Below are 13447 nucleotides of genomic sequence, written 5' to 3'. Positions count from 1 at the left end.
CCCCCTTAGTCAGGTAAAAAAAGACTAATACATATATGCAGTACATCTGTGCAAGGAATCAATTGCATCTAATAACAGTGAACCCAAAGCTAGTGTATTGATAAAAATAATTGCTTATGTGGATACTGTACTTTTACTTGATGAAGGCCTGTGTGGATTGGAGCTCAAGATAAATACAAGTTGCAAGCCACACTCTTTTTCTGTTTCTTTATCTTTAGATTGCACAGTTTATCTCAGAACCAGCGTCTGGGGATGTGTACAGTCATTTCTGTGTTTGTCTCCATACCTGCCAGGCTGCTCGGGGTACTTCTGTTTGCAGTACGCCTCTAAAGACGCGTACACTTTCTCTCTCAGAGCTTCTACCTCACTGGGGTTGGACAGACCTTTAGAGTCTGTGGAAACACACACACAAAAGCAGTATTAAAAAATAATCAACAACAGCAAATATAACTGCTGTCAGAGGGGAAAAACGTTTGTGAAAATGTGCCTTTTTCCATCTAGAAGTCCTGTATTTGAGGCCATTTAGCTCCTTGCAGTAGTTTATGATGGGGAGCAAAGCCTTACTAACTTACAAGTTGAGTTTTAACCCTGCAGGCTCACTGTGGGCATGTGTCACCACATTCTGGGTTAGTCCAATTAGGCCGTGCTAATTTAAGCTTCACTGGAGGACTAATTTTTGACTAACACAAACACGTCATTGATTAACATTTCTGACGAACAAAGCATTGTACAACTGGTCAACAATGAATGAACATTTGTTGTTACTGGCTGGACCCGATCGCACAGTGTGGGAAAGGAAGGACCGAGGGCCTTTTTAGCCTCGCCGTCCCCTCCTCCACCCTTTGCTTTCTCGGTCAGGCCAGTCTAGTGAACCCCTAATTAACAAGGAATCAGGCCGTGAAGTGAACCGGGGCCGGTGGGTCTGGATGTGTCCTGATCAAAATGTGGAACACAGAGGATCAGTGTGTCTGGGCTGAACAGATCCACAGGAGCTCCCAGAGGGATGGAGGGAGGCTCCCACACTGAGTCATTAAAACCTGGGTTACAGTCATGGGTTGGTTTAGTGTACATCAGCGCCATGTGGATGAGGTCTAAATACAGAACAGCACGCTGATAGCAGGAGGGACACATGCCTTGGCAAGAGAAAACTCGTCAGCTTTCTTTGGCCTGACATTTGCCAGAAAAGGAAAATCACACGAGAATGTCATATTATAAAATACACAGGAATTCATTGCTTCAGTACGTTCATCAATCAAATATGCACTGTACCCGATTTCTTTGGGTTCTACCTCAGCGCTATGCAGAGGGGAAGCCACATTAGTTTTACAAGTCACAAGCAAGTCTCAGTTTCTCAAGAGAAGTCCAAAGTCAAGTTCAAAGACAACAAAGGCAAGTCCAAAGTCTGTTCCCAATTGTTACGTTATATTAATGAGGTCAAGCTTAGTCACAAGTTCAAGACCTACAGGGGTAGTCCACCCAAAATCTAAAATCTGACTATCAAAACTCTCCAGCTGGCTTGAAAGGTTGATGTAAAACATATGTAGCTTCCTTGCTTCTGAGATCACACTAGATTCCGTCATTTACAGGATCCCAGTGGTACATTTTTTTACTGCATAATCCTCTTCTCCATCCTTATACTAAGTACACTGTACACATGGCTGAATGCACTGCTCCTGTGCCCTACGATCGTCCTTCTCGAAGCTAGAAAGCCCCACCTGAAGAGCTGTATTTATCCACACTTTGGTGAGAAAATACGACTAAGACAACTAAAGATTGTTGCCATTGGAATCGATCATTCCGGCTGCGTCAATGAAGAAAACTACTAACTCTTTTTACAGGCAGCTGTCCAGCACGCTGAAGGAGAGTGTGATACTTAAAAACAGATTTTAGGTGGAGTGTCACAAAGCTTCAGGTCCTCTAATGAGTCATATTCTATTCTAGCAATATTAAGGTCAGTTGAATGTTGTTTTTCTTGGTTATAGCTAGAAACAGTGGCAGCCCAAAAGCACATTAAGATCTTTGAACTAGAATAAAAGTTCTGATTGTTCTCTCAGCGCATTCACACGCTTGAAATATCTGTTTTTGATGCCTAACATGTAGCTAGGAACCTTTTAGGCTGTTATTACATATTTGTTACTTTTTACTTTCCCCTTCTGCAACAGCTTTCAGACATTTCCCTGACTGTCAGCTGATTGTTTTTGGTTCAAAGTCGAATGGAAACTAGAATAAAAAGACAGTGTTGAACGGTGTTTTAAAACCTACACATCTCTGAAACAGCTAGTTCGCAGCTTCTTTCAACTGCTGCAGCAAATGAAAGCGCACACGTAGCGATAGTTACCTGGGTTGAAAAGGACTATAGCTCGAAGGCACCCCAGTTCTGTCTTATCCATCTGCATGTCCCTCATCTTTGACACCAGTTCTGTGAGCACCCTGTACAAAAGAGAAAAAAATTAAATAAAGTTAAAGATGTGGTTCATTCGACATCGGGTTCTTTAATCCGTCTTGGCTACCAGGCTATTTTCGTGTTATATCAGACAAACTAACGAGTGCCAGAAGAGTTAAGATCACAGGAAACCATTTGAGTCTAATTGGTACATTTTTGTAAATGACACACACACAAATATGGTTTAAATACTATCCAGCTCGAATCTATTTAAAAACAAATACACACAAGCATACTCTCAGCCCACATAGGCACAGTTAGATCAGTGGAAAAGTTTACAACCCTGCAAAGTAATTATATTTAGTACATGGTTTTCATAAAAGGAAAGCCACAGAGTAAACACAAGCTGTAATATAACACCAGCACTCCCACTGTCTGCGTGTGACATCACTGGTGGGAGTGTCAGCGCGTGGAGTCGCTCGAACTCCTCACCCCTCTTTGACTCGGTCACACCCTCTCCTCAGCCGCTCTTTATTTTCCCTCTCACTCCGTTTCTTTCTGCCCCCTCCAACTCACTCGGATAGTAAAGTCAATTGTGGCTCATTCTAATTCAATTTGCTCTGAGGAGGAACAACAGGGCTAGAAAAGGAAAAAAAAGAAAGAAAAAGAAACGGAAAAGACAAGACTCAAGTGTTTAAGTTAATCAGCCTCTTCATTTGTGCAGTGGAGAGAGAGAGGAGTAGATAAAGAAACTATCAGTTTGCTGTATCTTAATGCTTGCCACAGTTAATGCCCAGAGATGGAAGATGTCCTGTGGCAGATGATTGAGCACAGAGGCTGGAGAAGAAGAGGGCTGCTGTTAATATGGGTTTGAGGACAGCACCTGATATATTATCTGGTAAGATAAGCGAATGATTGATCACCAGCCCAGAATGGTTCAATATTTCTCAATAAAAACCTAAAATGAAAAAAATATATAAAAAACATACTGCTTGTATCTTTTTGAACTCTGCAATTTGTGTATCTCAGTTCAGCTCGAGGTGTGATGCTGCTGAACAGACACTGCAGACTCATGTGAGATTTCAGTCTGTCAGACAGCTGGAAAGTCAATAATGGTCACCAGGGTGGTTCGTGCACACACCCGACTTCACAGTGAGTGACTTGTGCATGGATTTTTATTTTTTATTTTTTCTCAGCAGTTCAGTGTTTCTGTGTGACCCCTGATGCACGCGGGTGTACATATTTTATATACTGGAGTCAATCAATAGTTCCTGCGCTGCTTTCATAAAGCACGCTTGTGACTTCAGGGTTAGGTGTGATATTTCACTGGAACAAACATTTACTATGCTGCATATCATGAAACCACTGAAACATCTTTATCAAATGCTGTTTGAAGCCGTGACTAATGTTTATTAGTAGATAACAAAGTATTTATTATTGCTTTATAGATCACTAATATGGCAATAACTTTTTATAATAAGTTTTACAGCAGGAGTATATACACGCATACACAACCTAGCAAGCAAAAAGGTTATTGTTAATAATGGCTTAAAACTGATTGATAATTAATCAATTATTTATTATCATTAACAAAGCATTAGTTACAACTTCATATGCCTAACATGTTACCAAGACATTCTTAATATACATGTATAATTAGTTAATAAATCATTTAATAATGCTTTATAGAGCTGTAATAAGGTATTAATAAGGTAAACTTTTGAGCTACCTATAAAGACAAAGCTAATTATGCTGAAGGAGCACATACACTGGTCTAAATAGTTTGTCGAAGCCTTTCAACCCAAAAATTCTTGTTAATAATAGCTTATTACTGATTGATAAAGCATTTATCAATGATTTATTATCATTAACAAACTTGTAGTTACTACTTAATTATGCCTAAAATTACACCACTTTTAAATAAGACATTACTACACTAAGGTGTGCATACATTTATAATAGTTCATACATTATTTATTAATGCAACGCAGTAAACAATGCAGTAGTAAGCCATTAATAAACTACCTTATACCCCAAAGACAGTTATGCTACCAGCCAGTTTCTTTCATAATCTGGTTAACCATGTTGTCCTAAATGGGTTATTACTGACCTATTTATTTATTTATTTATTAACCACTAATAAAGCCAGTTAGGTAGAATTCATAAACTACTTATATAATATGTTATATTAGAAAATGGTATCTAAAATATTTAAAGTGGTGGCTGTAGGTTGCACCTAGTTTAAACACAATGACAAGAAAGTTTATTAACATGGCAATAATGACCTGTCAAAGATGGCTCCCACTCCAGCACTATGGGCGCTGTTGCGATGGACGTGCAGCCCGGTCGCCAAGAGGATCCCATCTTTAATCGCTATCGAACGGTGCGAAAATGATGCAATGAGGAGTTCATTCCAACCTGCGGCAGAGTCGGGGAGAGGGATCGAGGAACAGTATGAAGGAAAAATCCCAGTACAAAAGTTCACACAGCATTCAAGCAAAATGAAACTGACAACAGAAGGGGGAATTCCAATGAATCAATTAAGCTGCGCAGTAAAAGCGTGCAGCTTTCTCAAGCGCAGGCATCAGGTTATTACTAAGACATTTGAATCATGCTTTCTGAAGAGACAAGCGTGTAAAAGGGATGAACTGCGCCTGCCATAACAATAAAGACAACAGGCTTGATGTGCCAAAGCAGGGGCTTGACACAGAGAGCATTGAAGACACAAGACGCTGCCTTTTGAGTGACAGGGCTCCTTTAACTGTTCTGCCTGGCAACACTCGCCTCTTCTCCCCAGAGTTGAGATGGGTATGAGAGGAGCCGGGACGCTTTTATCTGTGATACAGCAGAACTAAAGCGGTTATTTATAGAAAACCTGAGAGCCGAGAAGAGACGAGCTCTCCAGAATAACGTCTCTCTCTGCTTTGCTGAAGTCTCTCCATCATTGTATGTGCGAAGGCTAAGGAATGATGGGGGGGATTTCTTTTTTTCTTTCAAAGTATTAGACGGGTGTGTAGGCTAATAGCATTTTATTTTTCCTCAAGGTGGGTTTAGAATATAATGGGGTAATTTGGAGCGACAGGCAGGCAACAAGGGCAATGTGTTGGGAGAACCCGAAAGACCTTCCTGCATGTGATGTTGGTGGATATAAGAGAAGTGACAGATGATTCACTGTGTGTTTTTCTGTTGCCGCTTCTGTGATCCTGAGTGGTTAGCTTGCTTGTCCACATACAGTAGACGCACACAGTGAGCCGTTGTGACCTTGGTGGATCTAACACTTTTCTCAGTCACGTGACCAAGAGAGTTATTCATGGTTATGGCCAAATTAGTCTATTCAGTTCTGTTTTGCTGAGATTTTTCTACCTAGCTACAGATCGAGAGCAAGCGCTAGCAGTTCAGTGTGTCTTCTTATACACTGTTTCAATGGCTGAATTTTTCTGTCTATATTCTAACATCAATGTGTATCTACTATTGTACAGGATCATAAAAATTACACATTTTAACCAAGAGTTGGGGAAAAAAATGCTTATCTGAATGCTAGCAAAATAACTGCCTTTTTATCTAAAAAGCAAAATGTTCACATTTGACTATTTTGAACAATAGTATATACACTCATCTATTTGCTCTTTTTTAACCTCTTCTCACAACTGTGCTGTCCTGAATGGGCATTTCCTTCACTCTCTTACAGTACATCTTATACCTTCAGCTTGTACAGTAGCTCCGCCAAATCTACCTACCCTATCTGTGTTGCAATCTGTCATAAAAACTGAAAACATATGTATGGGTGTGCAGGGCCTGTAAAAAAACTGCTCAGTATTGAAAATATCAATCTAGCTATGTTTGTTCAAATAATAATGGCTACATTCAAGTAGTATTGAAGCTTTTGCCAGAGTTTGCTTATTAGTACAGTATTTGATCTCAACTTCTGGGTGCCATGAGTTTTTCCATTTCTTTCTCTTTTTTTTCCATATGTGACTGAATCCACATATCTTGTGGAGAGGTCATTATGGAATAAAATTATCATTTATGTCAGTCAGTTTGTGCAAAACACTTCATTTAGCTTTTTTAAAAAAAAAAAATTTTAACTAATTTTAACCTACCTGCTCGTAGAAGGATCACCTGGTCGTCCAGTTGCAGCTCAGAGAAGTGGGGGATCCTCTTGGCCCACTCTACCAGCGTAAAGAGCTGTTTATCAGCCGCCTGACAGATATTTGTCACTGGGTCGTTCGGCTGCAGGGAAACGGATACAAAACAGACACAAATCTGAAAGTTAGAAATCCAGGTAATGCATGAAATGAAAAGGTGTCATATTTATGTTTTACAGTCCGTGGCTCTCTTTTGGCTGAGAGCCTGGTGTCAGGTCAAGCCACCTATCACCACGTGCACATTAACGCTTAGAGTGAGAACGTTTGACTAGTATGCTATGAATAATATCCTCTAAAGAGGAGCTAGTAGGAAGACAAAACAAACTGTGATTCTGTCACAGCTCGTGGAGGAAATACCTGCAGAGAGCTGCCGGTGAAAAAACACTTTCACCAAACAGACTCTTTCTTTGGGGACCTTTTAGCAGACACACAAATCAGCCTTTTGGACAGCTAGTGGAGCACCAGAGGCCCCTCCTGACACTCTACTGACGCTTCACAACATAACAAGCGCTTAGGAGCTCAAATGGGACTTTATTACCAGACAAGGCAGGGCTTTATAACACTCAGCAAATGATTGTGTTTAATGATTATCCATATTTGTTCTGAGTAAAACTTAAAATGAGTGTATGATTGTTCTCAATGTAATATGACTGAAACAAAAGTTTACTGTATTATCTATTAAAAGCTAGTGTGCATTCATAGTGGGATAGTGTATCTATTTTTAGATTTACAAGTACCTTCCAAGTAATACCTGTTCAGAAGAATAATTGTCGACATTTAAGGCCATCATTTCTGAGAAGGCAAAATACATTTGATTTTGATAAAACATAAAGAAGAAGCAGTTCTTGGTAATGGAGTGGGCTGTCACATTGTCCATTCAGTGCCCACAACAGAAAGACTGCCTAGTTCTTCATGAAATAAAAGGTCCAAGTGAACCAAGGACAAAGCTACAATCGTTTTCTCTTCATTAGATCTACTTTGAGAAGAGGTGAGCAGAAAAGCTGGAGGAATGTCAGAAGTAGGATTGGCTACAGACAAGGACACATTTATTATTTCATTTAATGTTATGTAAGACATTGTGCATATGCTTTTAAGAAGCCTCTCATCGCTTAGGGGCTTAAATAGTTGAAGTGTTGTGGTGAACATTGTAGATATACTTTGTAAGAATTCTCCATTAAATGTAAAAATGTCTTCAATTGCAAATCACCTACCTCTTCAACCTTTTAATTAGTATAAAAGTTCAGCTCCCTTGGAATCAAGTAAACCCTCATTTACCAATGAAAAAGGCTGCTGACTGGGTCTTAGAACCTACATTATGGTCTAAAAGCTGTTTTCTCAAATGTTTTTTCTATGCCAGGAATTATACTCTGGTCCTTACAATTGTTGAATTATTTAATTTACTCAGAGGGTTTCTTTTCTTGTCCTAAAAATTAAAGCAAACTAGAACTAAACAGAACCTGAACCTGAAGAATATGTAAATCATAATAATGAGATGATCATTTCTGTGTGCAACTGAAGTGCCAGTCCAAAGACTCCCTCTCCCCTCCCCAAAAACAAAATTGGGGGGGAAAATTTTTTAACCAAAAGGGAGTTTTTGAGAAGGGGGGGAAAAAAAAAAAAAAAAAAACAAAAAAAAAAAATAAATAAAAAAAAAAAAAAAAAAAGGGGGAAAAAAATCCCAAACAATACTGTCAACCTCTGACAATTACTCGTCATCATCCCAGGAGTACATATCCCTCGATATGCATGTATATAAACAAAGACTTTGTGCACATGCTTTGCATAATTTTAAATCAAGTAAACATCCTTAAATTCCAAGTATCCCTGTGTGAACTCACACTCCGACAAAAACCGTCAGCAACTTCTCCCCAACTTCCTTCTCCAAATCCCACCAATCGATGCTAAAAGCTCTGAGGATCCCGACATCAACTGCAGCTCTCAAGAGAAGATTAGTTCAAGATGAAGGGGAAAACATCCCTCTACTCACATTCTCCTCTTATAATATGCGGGCCAAAGACTATCCCTTCCTCTCCTCCGCGTTCCCTCCCTACGGTGTGAAACTCACACTGACTGCAGAGTATCACAGATATGAAAAACGTAAAGCAGACACAAAGCCTACACTGTTTTGAGAGCTGCAAGTCTTCCTTTTTTTTTTTTTTCTTCGGGGGGAGAAAGAAAACAGGCATCCTATGAATATTTCAGCATCTGATCTCCGTGGGAGACGTGGACGGCGCAGCTCAGCGCGACACTTTTCATGAGCTGCACTTCCTCTCAAAAACACATAAACAGATTCAGCTAATTCCTTCCAAAGGGCAGCCCCAGCCAAAACAAAGAAAACCCAAAAGGGGCTTCAGTGTGCGCCACAGTTGAGCCACCCCTCATAAGAATACAAGTCCCAGGGTTCTCGTTAAACATGGCAAGCCTCATGAAAGTTGTATGGCTATCTTAGCCGTGTTTACACTGACCTGGTTTCTTTGCCTCTGTCTGCGGAGATGACAGGGGAGAGGAGCTTACACTCTCCAGCAACAATCCTCAGGCGTCACATTACTGTACTTACTGTTCAAGTCACAGGCAGCATTTAGGATGTTATCGGGCCACAATGGAGGAGCCCACTGTGATCTGTGAGAGAATATCATTAACCTCCACCTGGGAATTACCTTGCAACTCAACTGTAAGAGCTACTTCTTTCACTGTAACGATTACAGCTGACAAATAGGAAGCAAATAAGTGGGAGGACCCTCTGACAAAAAGTGAAACTTGAGATAGAAGGTAAGAGAAGAACTTTGAAGTTACTGGATTTTAGCCCCTTCAGCAGATTTTTTTAAATGCCAGCCACAAACAACTCTGTCTTCAATCCCAGCAAATCAAAGGGTATATAGCCACGCACACTCCACCGCCATAGTCGATCATCCCAGCAACTTAGAGAAATGCCAGGCTTGCATACTGTCCTATGAAATTTTCATCACTTGAGAAGGGGAGACGAAAGACTTGCCTTTCAATTTTTCATTATTCTGCTTGAACCAGACTATACTAGCGTGACAACCGAGAGAAAATTGGGTACTCATACAGATCAGTATGAAAATGAATTAGTCAAGTGTCCCACTTTTTTACCGTCCTCATGTTGGAGCGTGGATAGATCATCAGCTAATCTGTGAGGTCTCTGCAGAGGGACCGGACTCCAGGGAAAGGGGAGTGGACAACCAGCCGATGCTCTTCTGGGCTCTAGTTTGGTTAAAAAGTTGTTTTTCTTGCTTACTCCTAATAGATACTTTCAGTCTTATTTGCCCAGGTTTTAGATACAGTAAGTATTTCTCTCCTCCCCGATTAATTTACTTTCTTTCCCCAGTTTTCTCCATTTGGAATACCTAATGGCTTTTGCGCTGCTGTCCCTGTCACTGCTGTTGGACTGTGGATGGCTGCAGACAGAACATGTGCTCCATGTCTCATGGCATCACCAGCCACTTGTTTCCACCTGCCAGAGATGAACATCAGCAAGAGGGCTTAACCAACCAGTTGCTAGTGTGAGGACAAGGACAACGGCCCTCCCTGGCTTTCCAATATGGCCACCAATTAAACTGTGCATCCTAGCTGTGGTGGACAGAAACTGCACACCTGCCCCACCAGAGCACCTCTGAGTATCTTGAGATCTCTGCTGCCACTCTAATACAGTGGAGGTGAACGGAGATTTGTTAGTAGGGCTAAGAACTCAAAAAGAGGAACTCAAGAAGAACTCCAAAATGATGTTTGAAACACTCAAACCTAAATCCTTCCAGCTCTAATGTATAGGGGTGGCAGCCAAGTTTCAGAGGAAAATTTCAAAACCAATAACCCAAATCATGGGCAATGCTAGATACTTGACCTCTAGGTGCAATGCTCTGAATTTGGTAAAGTGACCCTTTAAATATGAAAGAAACGTCTTGGCAGCAGTATTTACAAAAAAAAAAAGCATGACGCATAACTTAAGCAATGTTCAAAGAGATATTCAGGAAATGATGATGCATCAAGTAATCACCAAAAGATTGGTGAGCCACAAAGCTATTGTACCAAATTTGGTTCAAATCAACATTATATATAAATAGGGAGAGTCTCTTCTATAAATAGATTTCACGTTAGGTTAAATACGTGCAAAATTGCATTTTAGATTGCAAAATGAAACTGATCCAATTTAAAGCACTACTGTTATGCATTACATTAGACCAAACGTTTCATACTTTAAAACAAACAAATAAAGTTGTGTTTCTACTGTAATTACAAATTGAGCTGAGTCAGGAATTTGGACAATGATAACGTCCTACTATGTTTCCACTTTAAGTTGGAAAAACCAAACTCTCAGCCCTGTACATCCGTATATCAGTGCTGTTTTCATCTCTCCTCAGCAGGCAGCGGGCATCGAGGGACTCACCATGGCTGAGCCCAAACACACTCAGTGCATTAGTGTGTCTGAGCTGCCAGCCGTTCCCCGGCGACTTCCCACTCTTTCTCCGTCTCCCTAATGTCAACGCTCATCTCCTACGTTTCCATCTGGGCCCCCAAAATAGCTCCCATTTACTCACATAACAGCCTTCACATTTCTACCTTTACTTCATTTCCCTCCCCCTGAAGCAGATGAATCCCAGAAGAAGCCCTCTCTCCTCTCTCCCCCTCCTTGCTTCAGTCTCACCCTCCCCCCCGCCTCCTTTGCTAGGCTACTGCACAGCTCCACTCTTTCTCTGGTTCCAGCAGAATTCCTGAGAAAGCTGAGGCTTTGTGGGATGCTTTCAGGAACAGTCTGCCTGTTGCATTATTCATCACTTTCAGTCTCCTCTGTGTCAAAGACAGCCCACAGTGCCCAGCTGATACTGAGGCAATAGATGAGGAAACTCACAGCTGAGTCTAGTAGCTGATACAAGGTACAGGTAAACCAGCGCACTTCATTACAAGCAGTCACCTCCAAAGGGACTAAAAAAGGGAGGACAAACAGTAATCACACCCAGAATTCATCAACATATTTAGCAGCAGGCAGCAGGGTGTTGATAAACTTCCTGACTGTCAATCTTAGACTCTTAGACAATCTTAGACTTTATTACTGGAAACAGAGAAAATATAAGGCTTTTCAAATAGCATGTACTGATTTCAACCTATATGACAATTCTAACTGGACAATGAGTACCATATTTACACTATGAATGACAAAACTGCATCATGTGCTCAGATGTCAGTATGCAGATTCATTTTAAAGTGTTATGTTTCTGAAAGATGAGATATAAGAGCTTCTTGCAGCTGGGAAAAAAAATAGAGAAAAGAAAAAATGTTGATATTGTTGGGAAAGCTCCAGTACAATTTTGGAAAGCGGAAAATAAAGTGTAAGCCATAACTCTGAAGAACATTTTGCTTTCCTTTCTATAAATCTTACTGGCAGTAGACTTGGACACAGTTACAGTTTCAGTGTCTTATAGGCCTATCATTACATATTAGCAGAAGATAATGCATTAAGTTTTTAAGACTGCAAAATCACTATACTACAGTGAAGTGTACACTGGATATAGACACACTTTAAGACTACTTATAACATGCGGGTAATTAAATGTAATTGATTAGAAATACATGGCTTTAACATATACATTTTTTTTTTTAAATTTAAAAAATCCTTTCTACCAGGCCAGCAATAATACACAACTTCTGTTCTGATATCTTAAAATAGCAGGCATGTGTGATAAAGGTGAGTCGATTATCTTCTCTATCAGCACACAGTGTTTAATTGTGCCTACACAATGGCCACAGTCAAAAAGAGAAGCTGTGTTCTGATATCATCCATTTTCATTGTTAATTTGTAGTCAGGTTGAGTTTATAGTGGGTGAGAATGGAGACGAACAACCATTCAGTTAAATACCCAAATAAATGCACAAGCAACTACTACAGAAAACACGGTCCAAGAACTAATGATCACCCACTGTGAGTATGTGTGTGTATTTATGTGCCACATATAGGCATGGACATGTACTCAAAGTGATGACACAGTATGTGACTGTTTGCCAAAGCACGTATAAAAGTACCAACTCACCGAGTTGGATGGCACACCAAGGTTGGTCTCAATGTAGGTCTCGGTTTTGGGTTCCACTGCCTGCTCCGCCTCCAGGATCTTCTCCACGGGCATGTCCTCATTGGCGCAGCTGGTGGACTCCACCTCGTTCTCATTTCTGTCCTTGGCTCGTTGGCGCTCCTCCTGAACGGCTGCATGTAACAAAACTGGTTCCGGTCACTACTGCTGTTTTTTGTTTTGTTTTTTACAATGTCAACATGTGAGCTCAAAGAAAGATTCAGGATTGCAAGCCTACATGGTTTTATAAAATGATAAAGATGCATTAATTAATACTTTTATATTGACAATTAATTAAATGACTCATAGTGGCAAACTCACAGAGAATCATTATTTAACTTCGGGGTTGTTTATTTAGCCTCTTTTGGCTAATTGTTTTAATTACTGTGGATGTTTTCAGCAAAGATATGCTAGATCAATAGTGCTCTACAAGCCCAGCACCAAATTGCAGACAGTCAGTTACTAGCTGATGAGGAGAGCAGCTAAAGAGATATTTTTCTCTAGCATTGATAGAGACCAAACAAGAGCTAAAAAACTGTTTGCTAACATGTTAGCAATAACAAATTTGTAATGTGATATGTCAGGGCTTTGTGTTTTTGAGCTAGTTTTCCACTTCTATCCCCTAGTGGCCAAACATTTATTAATGCAGCTTTAACTCTGCAAACCTGTTTTAACCAACTTGCAGTTTAGTAAGAATTTTCAGCCACTGCAATGGGGGTTAAAATCCTGTTTTTAGCAAGTCACTGTCTATTTTTTGTAAAAATACAAAAAACATGGCAATCTACCTATGAGGTGAGATTATTCCAGTCTTTTATTTTCTATAATCAAGTGTTCTTGTTTCTA

General features: G+C 40.2%; 1 protein-coding gene across 2 annotated transcripts in view; it reads right to left on the bottom strand.

Annotated features, from left to right (window-relative positions):
- Nucleotides 1-13447, bottom strand: part of rxraa (retinoid X receptor, alpha a) — a 104192-nt gene that overhangs the window by 5350 nt on the left and 85395 nt on the right. Inside the window, exons 6-10 of one of the 2 annotated variants that reach the window (XM_051412145.1) lie at nt 12569-12753; nt 6484-6613; nt 4669-4801; nt 2339-2430; nt 287-392 (exon numbers count right to left, since the gene is read on the bottom strand). In XM_051412145.1, the coding sequence (XP_051268105.1) occupies nt 287-392; nt 2339-2430; nt 4669-4801; nt 6484-6613; nt 12569-12753 (646 nt within the window). The remainder of the gene's footprint in view (nt 1-286; nt 393-2338; nt 2431-4668; nt 4802-6483; nt 6614-12568; nt 12754-13447) is intronic. The other variant, XM_051412146.1, reaches the window with a different exon arrangement.

The sequence above is a fragment of the Dicentrarchus labrax genome, unplaced genomic scaffold (genome assembly GCF_905237075.1).
Source record: "Dicentrarchus labrax unplaced genomic scaffold, dlabrax2021, whole genome shotgun sequence".
Lineage (NCBI taxonomy): Eukaryota > Metazoa > Chordata > Actinopteri > Moronidae > Dicentrarchus > Dicentrarchus labrax.
Note: the sequence above shows the minus strand (reverse complement) of the source record. Positions and strands in the feature narration are given on the sequence as shown.